The sequence below is a fragment of the Kogia breviceps genome, chromosome X, assembly GCF_026419965.1.
Source record: "Kogia breviceps isolate mKogBre1 chromosome X, mKogBre1 haplotype 1, whole genome shotgun sequence".
Taxonomy (NCBI): domain Eukaryota; kingdom Metazoa; phylum Chordata; class Mammalia; order Artiodactyla; family Physeteridae; genus Kogia; species Kogia breviceps.
Genome location: NC_081330.1, coordinates 121,065,711 through 121,083,041, shown reverse-complemented (window position 1 = coordinate 121,083,041; position 17,331 = coordinate 121,065,711). Strand labels below are relative to the sequence as shown.

Genomic DNA, 17,331 nt, shown 5'->3' with positions numbered 1-17,331 from the left:
ACGCATGCTGCAACTGAGGAGCCTGCCTGCCGCAACTAAGACCTGGTGCAACCAAATAAATAAATATTTTTAAAAAATCAAGTTGTTCTTTAAAAAAAATAAAATATGAAATGGACTCATAGGCTTTCTTTCATTACACGCAGCATAGAGGAGTGTTTTTGCATCTCTTTCAACATAAGACATACCCCTGAAGTTGTCAGAGTCCGTCAATAAGTGGCCCCCACCCGACTTGGGTAGTGTCTGTGCTGACCCTGCTAGGGGCTGTGTGCAGAATGAAGGCTTAGATGATATGGTTCTCGCCCTCCAGATCGAAACCTGAATGAAGATATTTAACGCACAGCACTTTACATGTTCAACCTGTGTGATACTTAGCATACTTATAATAAGGATTCATGTTTTCTAAGATGCTCAAATCACTTGGTTTATCAAATCAATTCAAAACATGAAGTGAGAAGCAAGGGGAAAGAGATGGGGGTAGGTCAACATGTTTTGTGCAGGCTGGTAGAAGGGCCACACCAGGTATGGGTTGCCTGGTGTTCATATGCCCTCTCTCATTGTTGGAAGGCACTTTAAAAATTTTTTTTAAATTTATTTTTGGCTGCGTTGGGTCTTTGTCACTGCGCGCGGGCTTTCTGTAGTTGCGGCATGTGGAGGCTCCTCTTTGTTGCGGTGCGCGGGTTTCTCACTGCGGTGGCTTCTCTCGTTGCGGAGCACGGGCTCTAGGCGCGCGGGCTTTGGTAGTTGTGGCTCGCGGGCTCTAGAGCGCAGGCTCAGTAGTTGTGGCGCACGGGCTTAGTTGCTCCGCGGCACGTGGGATCTTCCCGGACCAGGGCTCGAATCCGTGTCCCCTGCATTGGCAGGAGGATTCTTAACCGCTGCGCCACCGGGGATGTCCTGGCACTTTTGGTTTTAAGGAGCAGGACCTCTCATTGTCAGCGTAAGTTTTCTTGAGAAGGAGGAAGGGGTTGGGGTTCTCATGGGAATCCAAGAAATGCGAGGCGAGGGTTGGCCCAGTGGTCCCCAGGAATGGGAGTTCTTGGTTATTCATGTTTGCTGTGCCATGAACAAACTTGGCCCTAGTTGAGTTTGCTTCACTGTCCGTTTACCTTTGGGCCGCCAGCAGCTACCCTGAGCCTGGACTCTTTCTGTACTTCCGTTCCTCACAGATTCTTCTTGTGCTCAGTTCTTGCTCCCTGGTGACACCCCTGCCCCGCTCTGTATCTGCCCAGGGTCTGCTTTCTCTGCTTGCTGATCTTCCTACTTTTTATCCACATCTCCAAGAATGAGCATCTGGCCCAGCTTGTTCTCGCTGGAGAAAAGCTTTCTGGGCCAGAGCATCCCAGAGGCCAGCAACTGTGAGCCCACCCACACTTACTTGGACTCAGCTGGGGGAGACTGGGCATGAGGTGGGCCCGCTGTGCATATGTGGTTCCAGACCCATCTTCGTAGCCAAGCCGAGCTGGGGGGTGGGGGCAGATAGCGCCTCTGCGGTGGCTGTGGGCCTGGCAGGTACGTCACAGAGTCCTTCGGGACCATGGGACTTAAGGATGGGTAGGATTTGAGTGGGCTGGGATCAGAGGAAGGGTGGTCTGGGGAGAAGATGCAAACCTGGCCCATGAGGAGAGAACATGTGGGCTATCAGAAGCCTGCTCTGAGTGACCAAGGAGGAGGCTGGATTATAAGGGCCCTAAAAGCCAGGTGGAGGAGGGGGATTTGTTTTATTGGGCAATAGGTCACCCTGAAAGCTTTTAAGCAGAGGAATCAGTCACTTTCTCCTGTCCATTCCTGATTCCTGCTGTCAGATTAGACTTGAGACCTGCTAAGAGACCACTGATGCCACTCAGGGATCAAGTAATGTGGGAGAGGAAATAGGGTGAGCAGATGGTTATGGGATGACACTTCCAAGAACGCCTGGGTATGGCAGCTTCGGTTCCAGGTGGGAAGGAGAGTGCATTTTAGGGGAATAGAAGCTTCCATGTCAACACCAGGGAATGCAGCAGCCAATACCTGGCATGGAGATTTTGGCAACAGATTAAAAAAAAGTGGGCACTTATTTGCTGACTGCAGGGGTTCAGTGAAGGATATGGGCATGTCCCTTAAGCTCTTTGAGCCTCGGTTTCCTCATCTGGGAAAAGCATACTAATACCTGCTGTGTCTACCTCTGAAATGTTTGAGGTGCTCAGGTGAGACAGGGGTGTATGAAATGCTTTGTAAATTTCAAAACACTCTATGAATTTAAGACATTAACTACTGGATAGTGACTTTCAGGGCATTTAAAAACAGTTTGATTTAGATTTAGTGGAAACTCATCTAGTATGCAAACTTCAAAGATGGCATCTCAAGGTCATATCACAGCTCAAACTTTTTACAGAGTTGTTTCTTCTCTGAATGGCATCAGAGGAGAGCCAAGTATTCCTGGGAAGAGTTACTTCCAGAATGTGGTGTGTGTTTGTTGGGGAGGTTGAGGCAGGGGGCAGACATGGTCTGCTGTCTTTTCGGGGGATGGTGAGTAGAATACCCTCCTAATGATTAATTCCTTGGTAGTGTGTTCATTCAGAAGCAGGCACCTTGATGGGTATTAGCAGTAATACGTCTCCCCTTCTTTCCTAGTCTCCTTTTGTCTGAAAGGCTCACCTTCCTTGTGTTCACCCTTTAGTTCCATGAAGGTGGCCCTTGGCAAGTAGCACCTTAGCCTTAGGGTAGATGGGAGGGATGCAACAAAGCCCTGTGCTGCTCCTTCCAGAATCACCATTTTTGCTGCTTTCCCCATTGCTTAGCAGAGCTGTTTTCTTCTGCACTGCTACTCTGCTTCTCTGTATCCTTAGATTCTCAGATTTGGCTTGCATGCCCCCTAGTGGCAGTTCGGATGCACCCCTTGTTACCCTGTTTGTTGTGGTACCATGACAGCCCATCTTTGCACTCAGCTCTGTTACTAAGTAGAACCCCCAGTTCACAAATGTGGAAGGAGAGGTTTGGTGATCCTGACTTGCCACTCAGGTGGGACCTGGGGACGTGGGACTTGATTCGGAGCTTTTGATTCCCAGATTTATACAACGGGAAGGCCTCAGAAAAAAAGATGGCGTGGTTATAGCTGTTACTAGGTTTTAAAAAAATGGTTTAAAACGAATCTAGATTATCTTACTATCTACTCAACTAATCTGAAAGGATCAAAATGTGGTGAATATTTGAAGAAAAGAACGATTGTATTTTTTTCCCCTTCATCACATTGGAAAATCTTTCGTCAGTCACCCAAGTGTTCAATGTTTCATGCTCAGTCCTGTTAACAGCTTTGGGAAATACAAAAGAAAGGTATAAAGCGTGATGTCTGACCTTCAGAAGTTTACATTCCCATTAAATTCTAGTCACGAGGTGTTTAAATTCATTCTCTCGAGGAAAAAGATAATTCTAATGCTCGGGTTTAATAGTTCTACTTCGTTTCACAAAAGACAGATTCTGTGAGCATCTGCTTATTGATTTCTTTTTAAAGTCCTTTTCAGTGGAGAGAGAACTGCAGGATAACAACAGTAGTTACCCAGACGAACCCTGGAGGATAACGGAAGAGCAGCGAGAATATTATGTCAACCAGTTCCGGTCCCTTCAGCCTGATCCGAGTTCCTTCATTTCAGGTAACAAACTCTGGCGGGTGAGAACACGGGTCCCAGCTCACTGTCTCACGTAAATAACAGCGCCCATCTTGAGAAATAGTCCACACAAAATGAGTACAACAACCTTCTATGATTTTAGTTTGTTTGTCTCTGAGGTTGAATGTCTCATCAACTATAAACCATGCAGAAAAACACTTGGCAGTGGTATTGGGAAAGTTATGTTTCCATTTCAAAGGAGCGTTAAATGGGAATTTGGAGCATCCTGGTTCAGATCCTGTGCCTTATTAGCTGGAACATCTCCTGAAACGAGTGTCGCACCTTTAATTGCGTACTCATTATGTTGGTGTTACAGCGAGGACATAGTGTAGCCTCCCAAAGAGTTGCTGTCACAGGTCTCCTTATGTTATATACACCTTAGAGTTCAAGTTCATGTTCGTTTTCTTTGGCTGCAGTCTTTCTCCTCTGGTTTTTCTGAGAGAAAATATGGGAGGAAAATTGGCCAGCATTTTTATGTCCACATGTTAGTTCTTTTGGGTTATCTTCAGAAATACATATTCCTATTGAGTTCTCATGCAAAATTCAAGCTGAGAGGAACTGATTTAATTCCTACATGCCTACATTTCACCCGGCTGAAGACTAAACAAACAGTGAAATAGTAGAGTCTGGAAGACAAATTCATAAAACTTTCTTTTTATACTTCAATTGTGAAGAATAACAATATGTCCTTGATAATTGTAACCTGACATATCACAGTGTGGACTAAGATTGATTTTCTCTCGTGAAATAAGGTGTGTTATTGAAATATACCTGTATAAACGCAGATATCATTTTCCGGTTGGTGGTAATGGCTTTATTTGAAGGCAGAATATTGTAGATACAAAAAATTAATGTTGACAACATGATGTTTAAAAAAAGCAGAAACCCAGATTGCATTTATTGACCACTTGCTAACTTTACCCACTGCTTAAGTGAGTTTCTTCACATTGTATGCAGATATTTAGCCAAATACAAATAGGTAGCTCTTAGGAATGTTTTTGTTTTCTTTTAACCTTTTCATTTTGCAGAATTTCAAATACAGACACAACTCACGTGGCTAGTATAACAAACTCCTATGTACCTATCACTCAGCTCTCACAATTTGGTTTTATTTATACCGTCTCTGAGCCTGGGTGGTTTTGAAGCAATTACCAGACTATTTCATTTGAAAATATTTCAGGATGTATCTGTAAAGATAAGGCCTCTTTTAAAAACATAACCACAACTCATCAGCACATTAAAAAATCCCACAAATTACTTAATATCAAGTCTTGTTCAGATTTCCCCAATTGTCTCACAAATGCCTTTTTTAAAAGTTTAGTTTGATCAAGGTCAGGAGAGGTTCATACATTGCAATTAGTTGACGTCCCTTTTTAGAAAGCATCTTTATTTAGATGTAATTTACATACTCTAAATTTACCCATTTAAAGTGTACAATTCAATGTTTTTAGTGTAGTATAGTCACAATCTAGATTTTGAGCATCTCCCACCAATAAACTACCTACTTATTAGCATTTACTCCCCATTCCTGCTGTCCCCACCCTCCAGCCCTAGGTTACCATTAAACTACTTTCTCTCTCTGTAGAGTTGCCTGTTCTGGGCTGTTCATATAAATGAAATTGTATAATAAGTGTTTTTTGGTGTCTGACCTCTTTCACTTAGCATAATGTTTTTAAGGTTCATCCATGTTGCAGTATGTACCAGAGCTTCATTCCTTTTTATGGCTGAATATCATTCCATTGTATGGATAGACCACATTTTATTTATCTGTTCATCAGTTGATTGACTTTTGGGTTGTTTTGGCTGTTAAGAATAATGCTGCTGTGAACATTTGTGTACAAGTTTTTGTGTAGATGTATGTTTTGATTTCTCTTGGATATATACCTAGGAGTGGAATTGCTGGATCATAGGATAACTCTGTATTTAACCATTTGAGGACCAGTCGGACTGTTTTCCAAAGCGGCTGCACCATTTTACATTGCCACCAGTAGTGTCTTACTCCACATCCTTGCCAACACTTGTTTTTATCTCTTGATTGTAGCCGTCCTAGTGGATGCGAAGTGGTATCTCTTTCTGCATGAAGAATGACATTGAGCATCTTTTCATGCTCTTACTGTCCATTTGTATATCTTCTTTGGAGAACTGCCTATTCAGATACTTTGCCATTTTTAAAAAAAAATCGTTGAGTGGAAAGAGTTCTCTGTGTATTCTAGACACAGGTTCCTTATCAGACATATGATTTGTAGATATTTTTTTCCCAATCTGTGGCTTGTCCTTTTATTTTCCTAATGGTGTCTTGCGAAGCAAAAAAGTTTAATTTTGATGTTCAGTTTATTTTTTCTTTTGTTGCTTGTGCTTTAGGTGTCATATCTAAGAAACCATTGCTTAATCCAAGGTCATATTAGTTTCGTTTTATTATTATTATTATTGGCCGTGCCGGGTGGCTTGTGGGATCTTAGTTCTCAGATCAGGGATTGAACCCGGGCCTTGGCAGTGAAAGCGCAGAGTCCTAACCACTGGACTGCCAGGGAATTCCCTATATTACAGTTTTATGTCTTACATTTAGGTCTTTTGTCCAATTTGAGTTAATTTTTGCATATGATATGGGGTAGGGGTTCAAATTCATTCTTTTGCATGTGAATATCTAGTTGTCCCAGCTCCATTTGTTGAAAAAACTATTCTTTCCCCCATTTAATTGTTTTAGGTTCCCTGTCAAAATTCAACTGACTGTAAGTGTGAGAGTTTATTTCTTTATCAATTCTATTTCACTGATTTGTATGTCTAGCCTAATGCCAATACCACACTGTCTTGATTATTATAGTAAGCTTTTGAAATTGGATAGTGAGAGTTCTCCAGCTTTGTGCTTTTCAGTTTTATTTGTTTTGATTTCAATTTTTAGGGATTGTGTTCTTAAAATTTAATTTTTTACTTATATAAAATATTAACACAGTCCTAAAGTTGAGTCTACAAAACAAGCTACATTCAAAGAAGTCTAGTTCCTGTCCCTATCTCTTCTACCCTGTTCCTTCCTTGTTCCTATAGGTAAACATCTTGTTTAATGGCTTATTTGTCTGATTTTAAAAATAGAAGCAAATATGTGTATGCGCATATCTCTCTATATGTGTGTGTGTGTTCTTATCTCCATATTTTCTTAGATAAGTGGTAGCATACTACTTACTCTTTCCTCCACCTTCCTTTTTTCACTTAACAGTATATTCTGGTGATTACTCTGTAGTCGTATGTAGAGATATTTCTTGTTTCCTTTTATAGATTGTGTGAATGTGCAGTCATTTATTCAGCCAGTTCTTTATTGGGATTACTTCTAGTCCTTTGCTATTGCAAGTATTTCTCTTGTAAATAGCCTTCTGCATATGTCTTTTTATATTTTTGTTAGTGTATCCTTGGGTAATTGGGAAGTGGGATTACTGGGTCACATGTGATTTTGCAAAACACCCCTTCTTTGGGGTTGTGCCATTTTGTCACCCCACCAGCATTGTATGAGGTGCCTATTTTCCCATAGTCTTGTTATCAAAACACGTTATTGAACTTTTGTATTTTCCCATCTGATAGGCAAGAAATCATGTCTTTGTGGGCTTTAACTTACAGATGTCTCACGAACAAGGTTGAACATTTTTTTTTGCAATATGATTAAGAGTCAGTTGCATCTATTTCTTTGAACTCTCATAGCTCAACCCCCCTTTACAGTGGGTTACTGGTCTTTATTTTTTTTTTAAGATCTGTATATATTGGACGTATTAACATTCAGTCACTGATGGATCAATGCTGTGGGTAGCTGTAGTTTACTGGGCTGAGAGACCCCTAAGAAAATGTCTGGATTCATGGTTTTGATCTTTGACTGCTGACAGCTTTTAAGCCTCCCTTCTACCTCTTCTTTCCCACATGTGGCTCTCAGGTTGATCTGAAAATGGCTGGAGAGAGCAAGGAAAGGCTTGTTTGGGGTTTCTCTGTTGCTTGGCGGTGGGGCTGGGGCGAGGGTTCCAGCTCCCCGTTTGAACTTCTGTCAGCGTCGAAGGAGGGAGCACTCGGGCTTGATCAAGTGCTCCTTCTCTCGCCTCGTTAGCCGTCATCTTCCCTGTGGGCGCCACCCAACCACTCTGGGACACTGTGGGCCGATGGTCTCTCTCTACTGTGTGAAGGCCAGGCCAGGTCTCTAGCTGTGGGTTTGAGCCTATTATACTTTGAAGAAAGGAGATCAGGAGGGAAAAAGAAGAATGAGATTAGGGGAGAATGCCTTTCTATGTATAAAATAGCTGGCAAATGGGCTTTCAAGACATTTCTGACAAATGTTTGACAAGAAAAGGAGGCTGCATGGATGGCCAACAGTCCTGTGTCAGCATTATTTCCAGGATGCTCTTGGGGAAAAGGCTCATTCGTTTATAGGGTACTTTGTCTTTGATCCTTCTTCTATCAAAGGAAAATAAGTCTGCCTTACGGTCCACTATAATCCTTTGCTTCAAGGCCAGTTAGAAGTCTCGTGATGGCTAAGGAAAGACTTTTGACTTTATCAGTTTAGAATAGAGTTTAGGGCTTTGATTTGAGTGTTCTTTGTATTAGACTTGAGGCTTTTGAATTGTGAAACTGTTGTGAGAGCAGAAAGCAAAAAAATTTCAATCTCAGTAAGGATTGGGTCTAAACATTTTAAGTGCAGTTGGGACTTGAAGCTATGTAACATGTAAAATGGAATGATTACCTGCTTTCCATTGATACTGGTAAATTTGCAATGAATAAAGAAAGTAGCAAGCGGTTCCTGGATACGGTTGTTGAAGAGCCACCAAGAGATCTTAAATCTTACTGAAACGCTTTCCCAAGATGTCTGTCTTATCTCTAGTATGATGAGATTAATGGTGTTAGTTTTTCTTCTTTTTGCTGTTTCCTACCATGATCGTGTATTACTTTTGCATCCGTTCATTAAAAGTGCTCGACAGATTTTTACTTTGAAAATTTTGATAGTTATCTTTTGAATATTTAGTAAATGTTGCAGATTTTTGGAAATACGAAGAAGGAATTCATATAATTTTCATGTCATAATAAGTATTTTGTCGTTAGTTCTTTTGCCCTATTCTAATTTACATACTCTTTTAAAAGCCCTTTGTATGTTGCTTTTAGCCACACAATTCGTAGTTGCTTTGATGAATAATTGTTATATTTGTGGTTATATGGTAGGAATTGCTGAATGAAAAAAATGGTGATTCATTTACACATAAATATAAAAGCTGCTCTAGATAAGTAATTCATGATTTATTTAAACAATGGCTCTTGACAGGTTCTGTGGCCAAGAACTTCTTCACCAAATCAAAGCTTTCCATTCCAGAACTCTCCTATATATGGTAAGTACAGTTAATGCCTCATAGTATCATACTGTTATCCATAGCCATCCCTTAGCTCCTACTTTTGCATTTTAAAAATCTAATCTTTTGAATTTTTTAAAAAACAGACTAAGAGAATGAAAAGAACTTAGATTATTGTTGCTGTGAAGATTAAGCAAGTTATATGAAAAGCACAATGAATAGTGTCTGGCACGTACTACACACTGTTTTAGCTCTTATTTAAAAAGCAATTTCCTAATTATTATCCTCACCTAGATGCCTTTTCAGTCTAAGCACTTGTGTGAGCATATGAGAATTTCCATCTTGTGTGTTTTATTTTCAGATTTTTCTATTTGATGTGGTGTAAGTGACCAGAGAACCTTGAAAAGCTATTCTTTATAATATTTTATGAGGCCAGGTGAACAGAAGTTCCACAGATATTTTGGAATTAAGTTAAATTTGACTCTTCTGCTGCCTCTGAGCTTCATAAATTTGGCTGGTGTTTATCAGCTGGGCCCTGGTTCAGACTTGCACATGTGCCGTGCCCGGTGCTTTGCTGCTGTGCCGGCTCCATCCCCGGCTCCAGAAAGGCTGTGCTCGTTGGTCCAGATGGCTCTGTTTGCATTTATGAAAACGCGCCGTACCTCTGTAAACTCGCGACTGCGTGTGGGCTCTTCTTCCTCAAGACTGGGTGGGAGACCACCCTGTGATAAATATATAATTAAAGTGTTGGAATATTTATGTAAAATTTTTTTTCATGAGGATTTACAAAAAAATTATAATGGAGTTTAAAATTGCTTGTCATGTTTTGTGCATCATATTGGAAAACTATTCCACACTGACACTTGTGAATGCCACTGTATCTGGGATCCTGAGCTGAATTTCGGTTTTTCGGCAATATATTCTAGCATTAAAAAAAAAAAAAAAAGGCAAGCCTTATTAGGCTTTAAAGCTAGGAAAAAAGAGAAACTATCATTTTATAAAGAATACAGTCTGTTTTGGCAGAATTCCCAGTGTTAACATTATCGGCATGAGGGTTTCTATCTTTTTGTCGAGACGTATCCATGTAAGCTTTGTCGGATTCTCTCCACCCAGTGTTTGAAACAGTTCCCTGGCTCCTCACCTTGGGGAGCTGGTGCTTTCTGAATATTCAAGGGGGACAAGGATGTGAAGGCTCCAAAGGAAAGTTCCAGAGCTTACCTTCCATGGTTTTTCTTTCAAATAGTAACCCCCCTTTCTACTATGATTGTATATGCCTTCTCGCTCTGCTTGTCCAAACAGAAGCGTACTCGTCTCTGTACACCTAAGAGACTGGTTGAGCTTATGGGGTCTTAGTTACTTTGGCAGATAGGTCTCTGCTTTTCAGTGGGAAACAACGGCTGAAGCAAAGATAAGCCTTTTCAAGCCTCTCCCTTTCTTCCTTTCTATCTCATCTGGTTCCAGCCTTCCCTAGTTGCTAGTTTTATCTGAAAACATAATTCAACCAGTATTTACTGAGCTTACTTGTGTTTTCCCAGGAGGGAATTCTCAAGCAAAGTTTCGATACAACATTTGCGACTTGAAAAGTTCAGGGTTTTTCCTTAAAGCTGAGAAATGAAGTGCTTGTATCTGAGCTTGGGTAACTGAATAATGGCCAGGACACCAGTGAAAGGGCAGGGCCAGCCCTTCCTCTGACTGTTTTGAGCACCACGTCGTCCGGGGCGCATTTACTGTGTGTGAATTGTGGGCATCGTTTGCCTTTTCGTGCGCCATAGTTTTTTTTACTTGTGTACTCTGTTGTAAAACAGTTCTACTGGAGAATCTGAAGAATTTCAATTTTTATTTATAAAGTGCCACTCATGCTAATGGTGTCGATTTTTCTTCCTCCGTGTGGCCCCCTGAGATTCTATATGGGTTTGGGGACCCTGCAGGGCCTCCACCAGAGAGCCTGGGAGTCGTGTTTGCATGTTTGAGGCTGAGTAACTTTCCCTCTGAGCCCCGTGTTATAGGCGCTCATAACATCTGCTATCCTTAGGGAACTGAGCGATGCTGACTGCGATGGAGCCCTGAGCCTGCCGGAGTTCTGTGCTGCGTTTCATCTCATTGTGGCCCGGAAGAACGGCTACCCACTGCCTGAGGGCCTGCCTCCAACTCTGCAGCCGGAGTACCTGCAAGCAGGTAATGCCTTATCCTAAATCCTAAACCTTAGACATTTCCTTCCAGACCTTGGAAGAGAGTGTTGTTGTTTAAGATGTTGTCCAGACACTTTGAGGAGTCCTTTGTGCATACAGTTACTGTTAGTTAACTGATATTAGACTCTCACAACTTATAATGTGAGTCATAGGGATGATCTAGCAAATGTGAGTCATCTTTTATCTCCATTCTAGTACTGTCTGGATGGATTTGAACCAAAGTCACTTAACCCTTTCATGAAAAATTGTGGACCAGGCAACTACTGAATCCCCAGCTGATAAAAAATTAAGAGGAAGATCTTCCTGTAGAGCCAATGCTGACTTGCCGTCTTTAGGCCCATCCTGGTGTCCCTGAGTGGCCTTGGGCAATGGAATGGACTAGGAGTCTTGTGCCTAATGAAAAAGTTTAAAAATTACATGCAGTGAAATGTATGAAAGGCTCCGATCTTAAATGTACACTCGATTTTTAAAATATGTATCCACCCATGTAACTGCAATCAGATAAAGATATAGAACATTCTAGCATGCCAGAAAGTTAGAATCGAGCTCTCTTTGTCTTTCTCATTACTAAAACAGTTACCCCCAAATCCTTTGAATAGGAAAGAGTCATGGTGAGTCCAACCTTTGTATTAACTTCTTTGGAAGATTGAAAAAGTGAATAGTGTCTCTTGCCCTTTCAAAGGCAGTGCGCTGATTTCTGATGTGAATTCTATTATTTACAGAAGTATAGCCTCCATCGAAAGGGTCCAGAAATAGCTGGTGCTTTCAACAGCCTTTCTCACTTTTTAGAGAGGGCCTCTAAAACATGAGAGCTTAGTCACTGATGATTATTGGCAGGAGGGAACCAGTGTCTAAAGAAAATGTGATTAGTCATGAGCAGATCATAAATTTCGTGGTTAGATCTGGAAAGGCCTTAGATTATCTTGTCTTGTCCCCTCCTCATAACGGCACTAGATTCAAAGTACCCAATGACTTATCTAAGTCAGTCTTCGGGTCTCTGACGCTTAAATAAAAAGTCTGTCATTCTGTGTTAGGTAGTGACGGGGTGGAGGCTCAACCACAAAGAAGAGACTAAGTATGTGGCTGGTGCCAGGGACCGGTGAACATGTTGGGGGAAGCATGACCCATTCTGGGATCTTGCCCAGAGGCCCTCAGAAAATGTACAAAGGGGAGGGTTCAGAGAGCAAAAGCTATGACTTGTTTCAGAGCTTGGACTTTGCTAATAGCAGCTGCTTTCTGACTCCAGCGGGCAGTAACTCCAGCGTGTTCCCCTTCCTTACAGGCTGGGGGAGACCCTCAGGGGTCACCAGGAACTAGTTTGCAGTTGGGCAGCATGACACACTGCTCTGTTTCCTCTTTAGTGTCTCTCTCTGTGTCCCTGTCTCTGTCTCTGTCTCTCTCCTCCCGCTCTTTCCTGTTTGGGGTCTTGAGGAATGCTCTTTCCTTGTTCTTATGTGGTGTGGCTATGGAACCTAGGCTGGGTGTCATGACTCCCTATTTGAGGTGTCACTTTGTAGGTGTTCAGGTGTTTCACGGACTGTTTCAAAAGTCACTGATGAAATTTTTAAAGGTCTGAAAGCCCTGAGCAAAAAGTGTATTAACAAAACAGAAATAGCCTCTTGAATCCTTTACTGCTGCAAATGGCTGCTTTTACCTTGCTTACGCAGTACAGAAGAGTCTAAAAAATAGATCCTCAGTCAAGAGCATCTCCCTTCATTTTGAATGAAGTCCCTCCCCCATTTCTTAATGGCCTTTTATGGAGCATGCATTTATATAGAAACAACTGAAGAAGAATCCATCATATACCCTTCAGTTAAACAAAAATTGCACATCATTTCCAGAGTTTGTGGGATTAATCTTAAATAATAATTAAATAGTTCTAACAGAAATCATGAGAGACCTCATAAAAGCCCATCAAACTTAGTGATAGTATATTTTAGGCAAACCCTAAGGGTTTAGTAGTTAACTTTTAAATGGTTTATCACCCTTGTTTATTTCTGTATTCGGTTCAAGAAAATGGCCAGGACTTTTTGGGTCTTCTCTGTGCTTTTTTATCTTTTTAAATAAATTTATTTATTTTATTTTTGGCTGTGTTGGGTCTTTGTTGCTGCGAGCGGGCTTCTCATTGCGGTGGCTTCTCTTGTTGCGGAGCACGGGCTCTAGGCTCGCAGGCTCAGTAGTTGTGGCTCGCAGGCTCTAGTGCACAGGCTCAGTAGTTGTGGCTCAAGGGCTTAGTTGCTCTGCGGCATGTGGGGTCTTCCTGGAGCAGGGCTCGAACCCATGTCCCCTAGGTTGGCAGGTGATTCTTAACCACTGTGCCACCAGGGAAGTCCCTGCCAATCCATTTTTAACATTTGATTCAAAAAATGTTTTTAAACATGGCATTAAAATTTTGATTTCTTAATAGCTGGTCTTGACAAATTTGATTTGTAGCTTCTGTTTACTGTCTACCCCAGTCTGCTTTTCCTCTTCGGAATATTGACAATTTTCCTAGTTGTTGAGACATTTCTTTTTTACTTACTTTGTGACAAAAGTGATGAAACAGAATCTGTTTCTAAGAAATAGTGTGAGTGTTCAGTGTTAGCTTACCAGGTACCATGGTTTTTCTTATGCTGATCCACTCAGCTATCCAGCTAACAGCTGCTGTCACTGTGCTATGTTGGAAGAAACCCATAATGTGATTCTTATTTCATTGTTATAAATCAGGAAGAACTTGTGCTCTTATTTTTGTTATTCCTGGTAACCAAAAGAAATGAGTATTTCATAAAGCTTTCTTTGGTACATATCATTGTAAGATCTTGTCTATTTACTTCCAGTAGTAATAGCTAAAATGAAGTATTTCCTCAGTTAATGTTTATGGTATTCAAACTATCATCATAGTTACTGCCATTTCAAAATGGTGCTAGTAGCTTAGTTAAAACTGAAGTATTGTGATAGTGATGGTTAAGGTGGGGAATGACTTCTGTGTTACAACATGAAATGCTGACAGCATGGACCCTCCAGCAGGAGTGAAGGCAGTTCAAGTCCCCGCTCTTCATTTACTGGCTCTCTGACCTTGACTAAGGTGCTTACCTTCGCTTTTCCTTAGTTTTACTGCGTGTAAAGTGGGCATGGCAGAAGTACTAGCTTCTATACGTAAAGAACTTGAGATACTACCTCAGCGTGATCAGTGCCATCTCTAGTATATAGGAGCTGGCTGATTTTGTTGCTCTATTTTACCAAGCACAGAAAAGCTGCTAGGAAACAATGACCACCATGACTATAGTATATATTCTTATGCATTCTTTTTGTTTCTTCTTAGCCTTTCCTAAGCCCAAGTGGGAGTGTGCGTTATTTGATTCTTACTCTGAGTCAATACCAGCAAACCAACAAGCCCGTGACTTGAATCGGATGGAGGTAAAAGATCTTCATATGTTAATAAGTAAGGATGTGTGTACTAGTATATCCATTAGCTGATTGTTCTTTACAAACTCTGGAAAATTTGCTTTCATAACGATTTCTCTTAATACTTAGTACTTACTTTGAAGCTCAGCATTTCAAATCTAGACACCAGATATATCTATAATTATCTTTTTTTTCTCTTCTCCCTAAAACTAGATTTGGTGAAAAAAGCAAAGTAGCCTCTTGACTTTTTAGAGGTGAATTTAGGTATAGCCAAACTAAGCCAGAAAAATGTAAGCCAGGTTATTTACTTTAACCGAGCTTTAAGTTTGAAGTAAACATTGTAAAGTTGTATTTTTAGCAGCTGATTATTAACAAGGTGTAATGAACCAGCACAGTTTTGAGAGGAGGTTTGAGAACTGTATACGAGGGCCCCAGATCACATTGAAAGCTGCCTGATTTGGATGATCCTCAAGAGAAACCCGAAGAATTCCTATCACGTTGGACCACTGATGCAGGGGCTTAACTGTGTGCTTTAGGGGTCCTTATGGTTACTGTTAATATCAGCACTTTCGTTACCATCACCACCATTATGATTGCTGTGATGACAGCTTATGATACCTGCCGTTCCCACCCTGAAAAAAGTCTGGAAATGTTTCATAAATGGAGGTTTGTTCATAGGCTCCTATTACAGTGCTCCGATGTTGCAAGATGATAGGAGTCAAACGCAGGATACAGGGCCATTTAAAAAATTCCTTGTGATTGTGTGTGATGATTTATTCTTTCCCACAAGGCTCTCGTGCCTGTGGTGCATGTTGTGGATTCCATCCTCTCTGCTCCTCTCTGAGCGGGTCAAGCCTGCTTCTCCTGCGCCCCTCTGATAACATCTCTCCTGGCCTCTCTACTGCTCTTTCTTTGAGTCGTAGCCTCCGTGTTCCTTTCCTCAGCAGATCTCTACTCTTGGGAAGGAAATAAAGTGATTTCAGGTGGAGTGATAGATGTGCATTCGAAGAGTTTTGGCTTTTTCAATTTCTTTTTCTGTAGAATGTGTATGATGGTGAAGCAAGTATGATTGTCAGTCACTTTTCCCGGCCCTCAGTGTACCCTGGGGTTGCTGACAGTGTATGGAGAAGTTTGTCTGTCAGGCCAGGACAGACATCTCTACAACTGTCTTATGCAGTTACCCTGTTTTATTTTTTGTTTGTTTGTTTTGTTTTGTTTTTTTGTTTTGTTTTTAGATTTTTAATTTTTTTTGCTATGGGTACCCCTGCTTGTGTAAAATTATGTCGTTGTTAGGTGATTTACTAAAAAAGTCATAATTTGCATTTTTTCTAGTTAAACGTTTTGTTCCAACTTGCCATGGTATCAGATGGTCTTTGCTTTTCCAGCAGAGATAAATAATGCTGGGTTTTTTTGGAGAAATTAATTACTGACTCTGTTGCTGTTCTTCATGTACTCACTTATCATCTCTAAAAGGAAAGGAGCAAATATACAGGTGGCTGTGAAGCCTGGAAGTGGAGATATTTTAAACACAGGAATGCATGCTTGGAGTTTATTTTATTTTATTATTATTATTTTTGGCCACACCACGTGGCTTGTGGGACCTTAGTTGAACCCGGGCCCTCCGCAGTGAGAGCATGGAGTCCTAACCACTGGACCCCGCCAGGGAATTCTCCATGCTTGGAGCTTAGATAGATCTTGGTACCAGCCCTGTGAAGGATGACTCCATAAAGGTGTTTGTTGTGTATGGAGCTGTAGCTGAGTCAGGTCTTGAGAAGTTTGCTCAGCAGTACACCTTTTCCTAAAGACAGCAGAGCTGTACCATGTACTTATTTCCATCCAGAATTAAAGATTATAATTTCAGGGACACTTGTCTTTAGCAGTACTTCTTAGATTACTGGATTTCTTTCTTTTGTAGACAGGCGTATTGAGATATAATTCATATACCGTATTCATCTAAAGTATACAATTTGTGTAAAGTATACAGTGGTTTTTTTGTATATTGACAGTCGTGCAACCCTCACTATAGTCGAATTTTAGAACATCTTCCTTCATCACTCCAAAAAGAAAGCCTGTACCCATTAGCAGTCATCTACTGTTCCCTGCTTCCCCCAGCCTCTAGTAATCGCTAAGCTATTTTCTGTCTCTGAATTTGCCTATTCTGGACATTTCATATAAATAGAAATATAAAATATGTGGTCTTTTGTGACAGGCTTCTTTCACTTAGTATAATGTTTGCTTTTGATCTTCCAGTTTTATTGAGATAGAGTTGACATATAGCCCTGGATAAGTTTAAGTTGTACATACAGCAAAATGATTTGACTTACATACATCTTGAAACGATTACTGTGTTAAGTTTAGTGAACATCGATCATCTCACATAAATACGCCATTAAAGAATTAGGGAAGGGCTTCCCTGGTGGCGCAGTGGTTGAGAGTCCGCCTGCCGATGCAGGGGACGCGGGTTCGTGCCCCGGTCTGGGAAGATCCCACATGCCGCGGAGCGGCTGGGCCCGTGAGCCATGGCCGCGGAGCCTGCGCTCCGCAACGGGAGAGGCCACAGCGGTGAGAGGCCCGCGTACCACAAAAAAAAAATAAATAAATAAATTTAAAAAAAAAATTAAAAAATAAAAGTGAAAAAAAAAAAAAAGAATTAGGGAAAAAATTTTTTTCTTGTGATGAGATCACTTTATGTAATGTTTTAAAGTTCATTCACATTGTAGCATGTATCAGTGCTTCATTCCTTTTTATGGCTGAATAGTATTCCGTTGTATGGATACTAACACATTTTTTTTGTTTGTCCATTCTGCA

The 17,331-nt window shown here is 41.1% G+C and overlaps 1 protein-coding gene across 9 annotated transcripts in view; it reads left to right on the top strand.

Annotated features, from left to right (window-relative positions):
• The window catches only part of REPS2 (RALBP1 associated Eps domain containing 2), a 237,995-nt gene that overhangs the window by 108,116 nt on the left and 112,548 nt on the right, over nt 1-17,331 (top strand). For all 9 annotated transcript variants that reach the window (XM_067023194.1, XM_067023190.1, XM_067023191.1 and 6 more), the window contains 4 exons: nt 3,488-3,626; nt 8,926-8,989; nt 10,983-11,125; nt 14,441-14,535. In XM_067023194.1, coding sequence (XP_066879295.1) covers nt 3,488-3,626; nt 8,926-8,989; nt 10,983-11,125; nt 14,441-14,535 — 441 coding nt within the window. The remainder of the gene's footprint in view (nt 1-3,487; nt 3,627-8,925; nt 8,990-10,982; nt 11,126-14,440; nt 14,536-17,331) is intronic.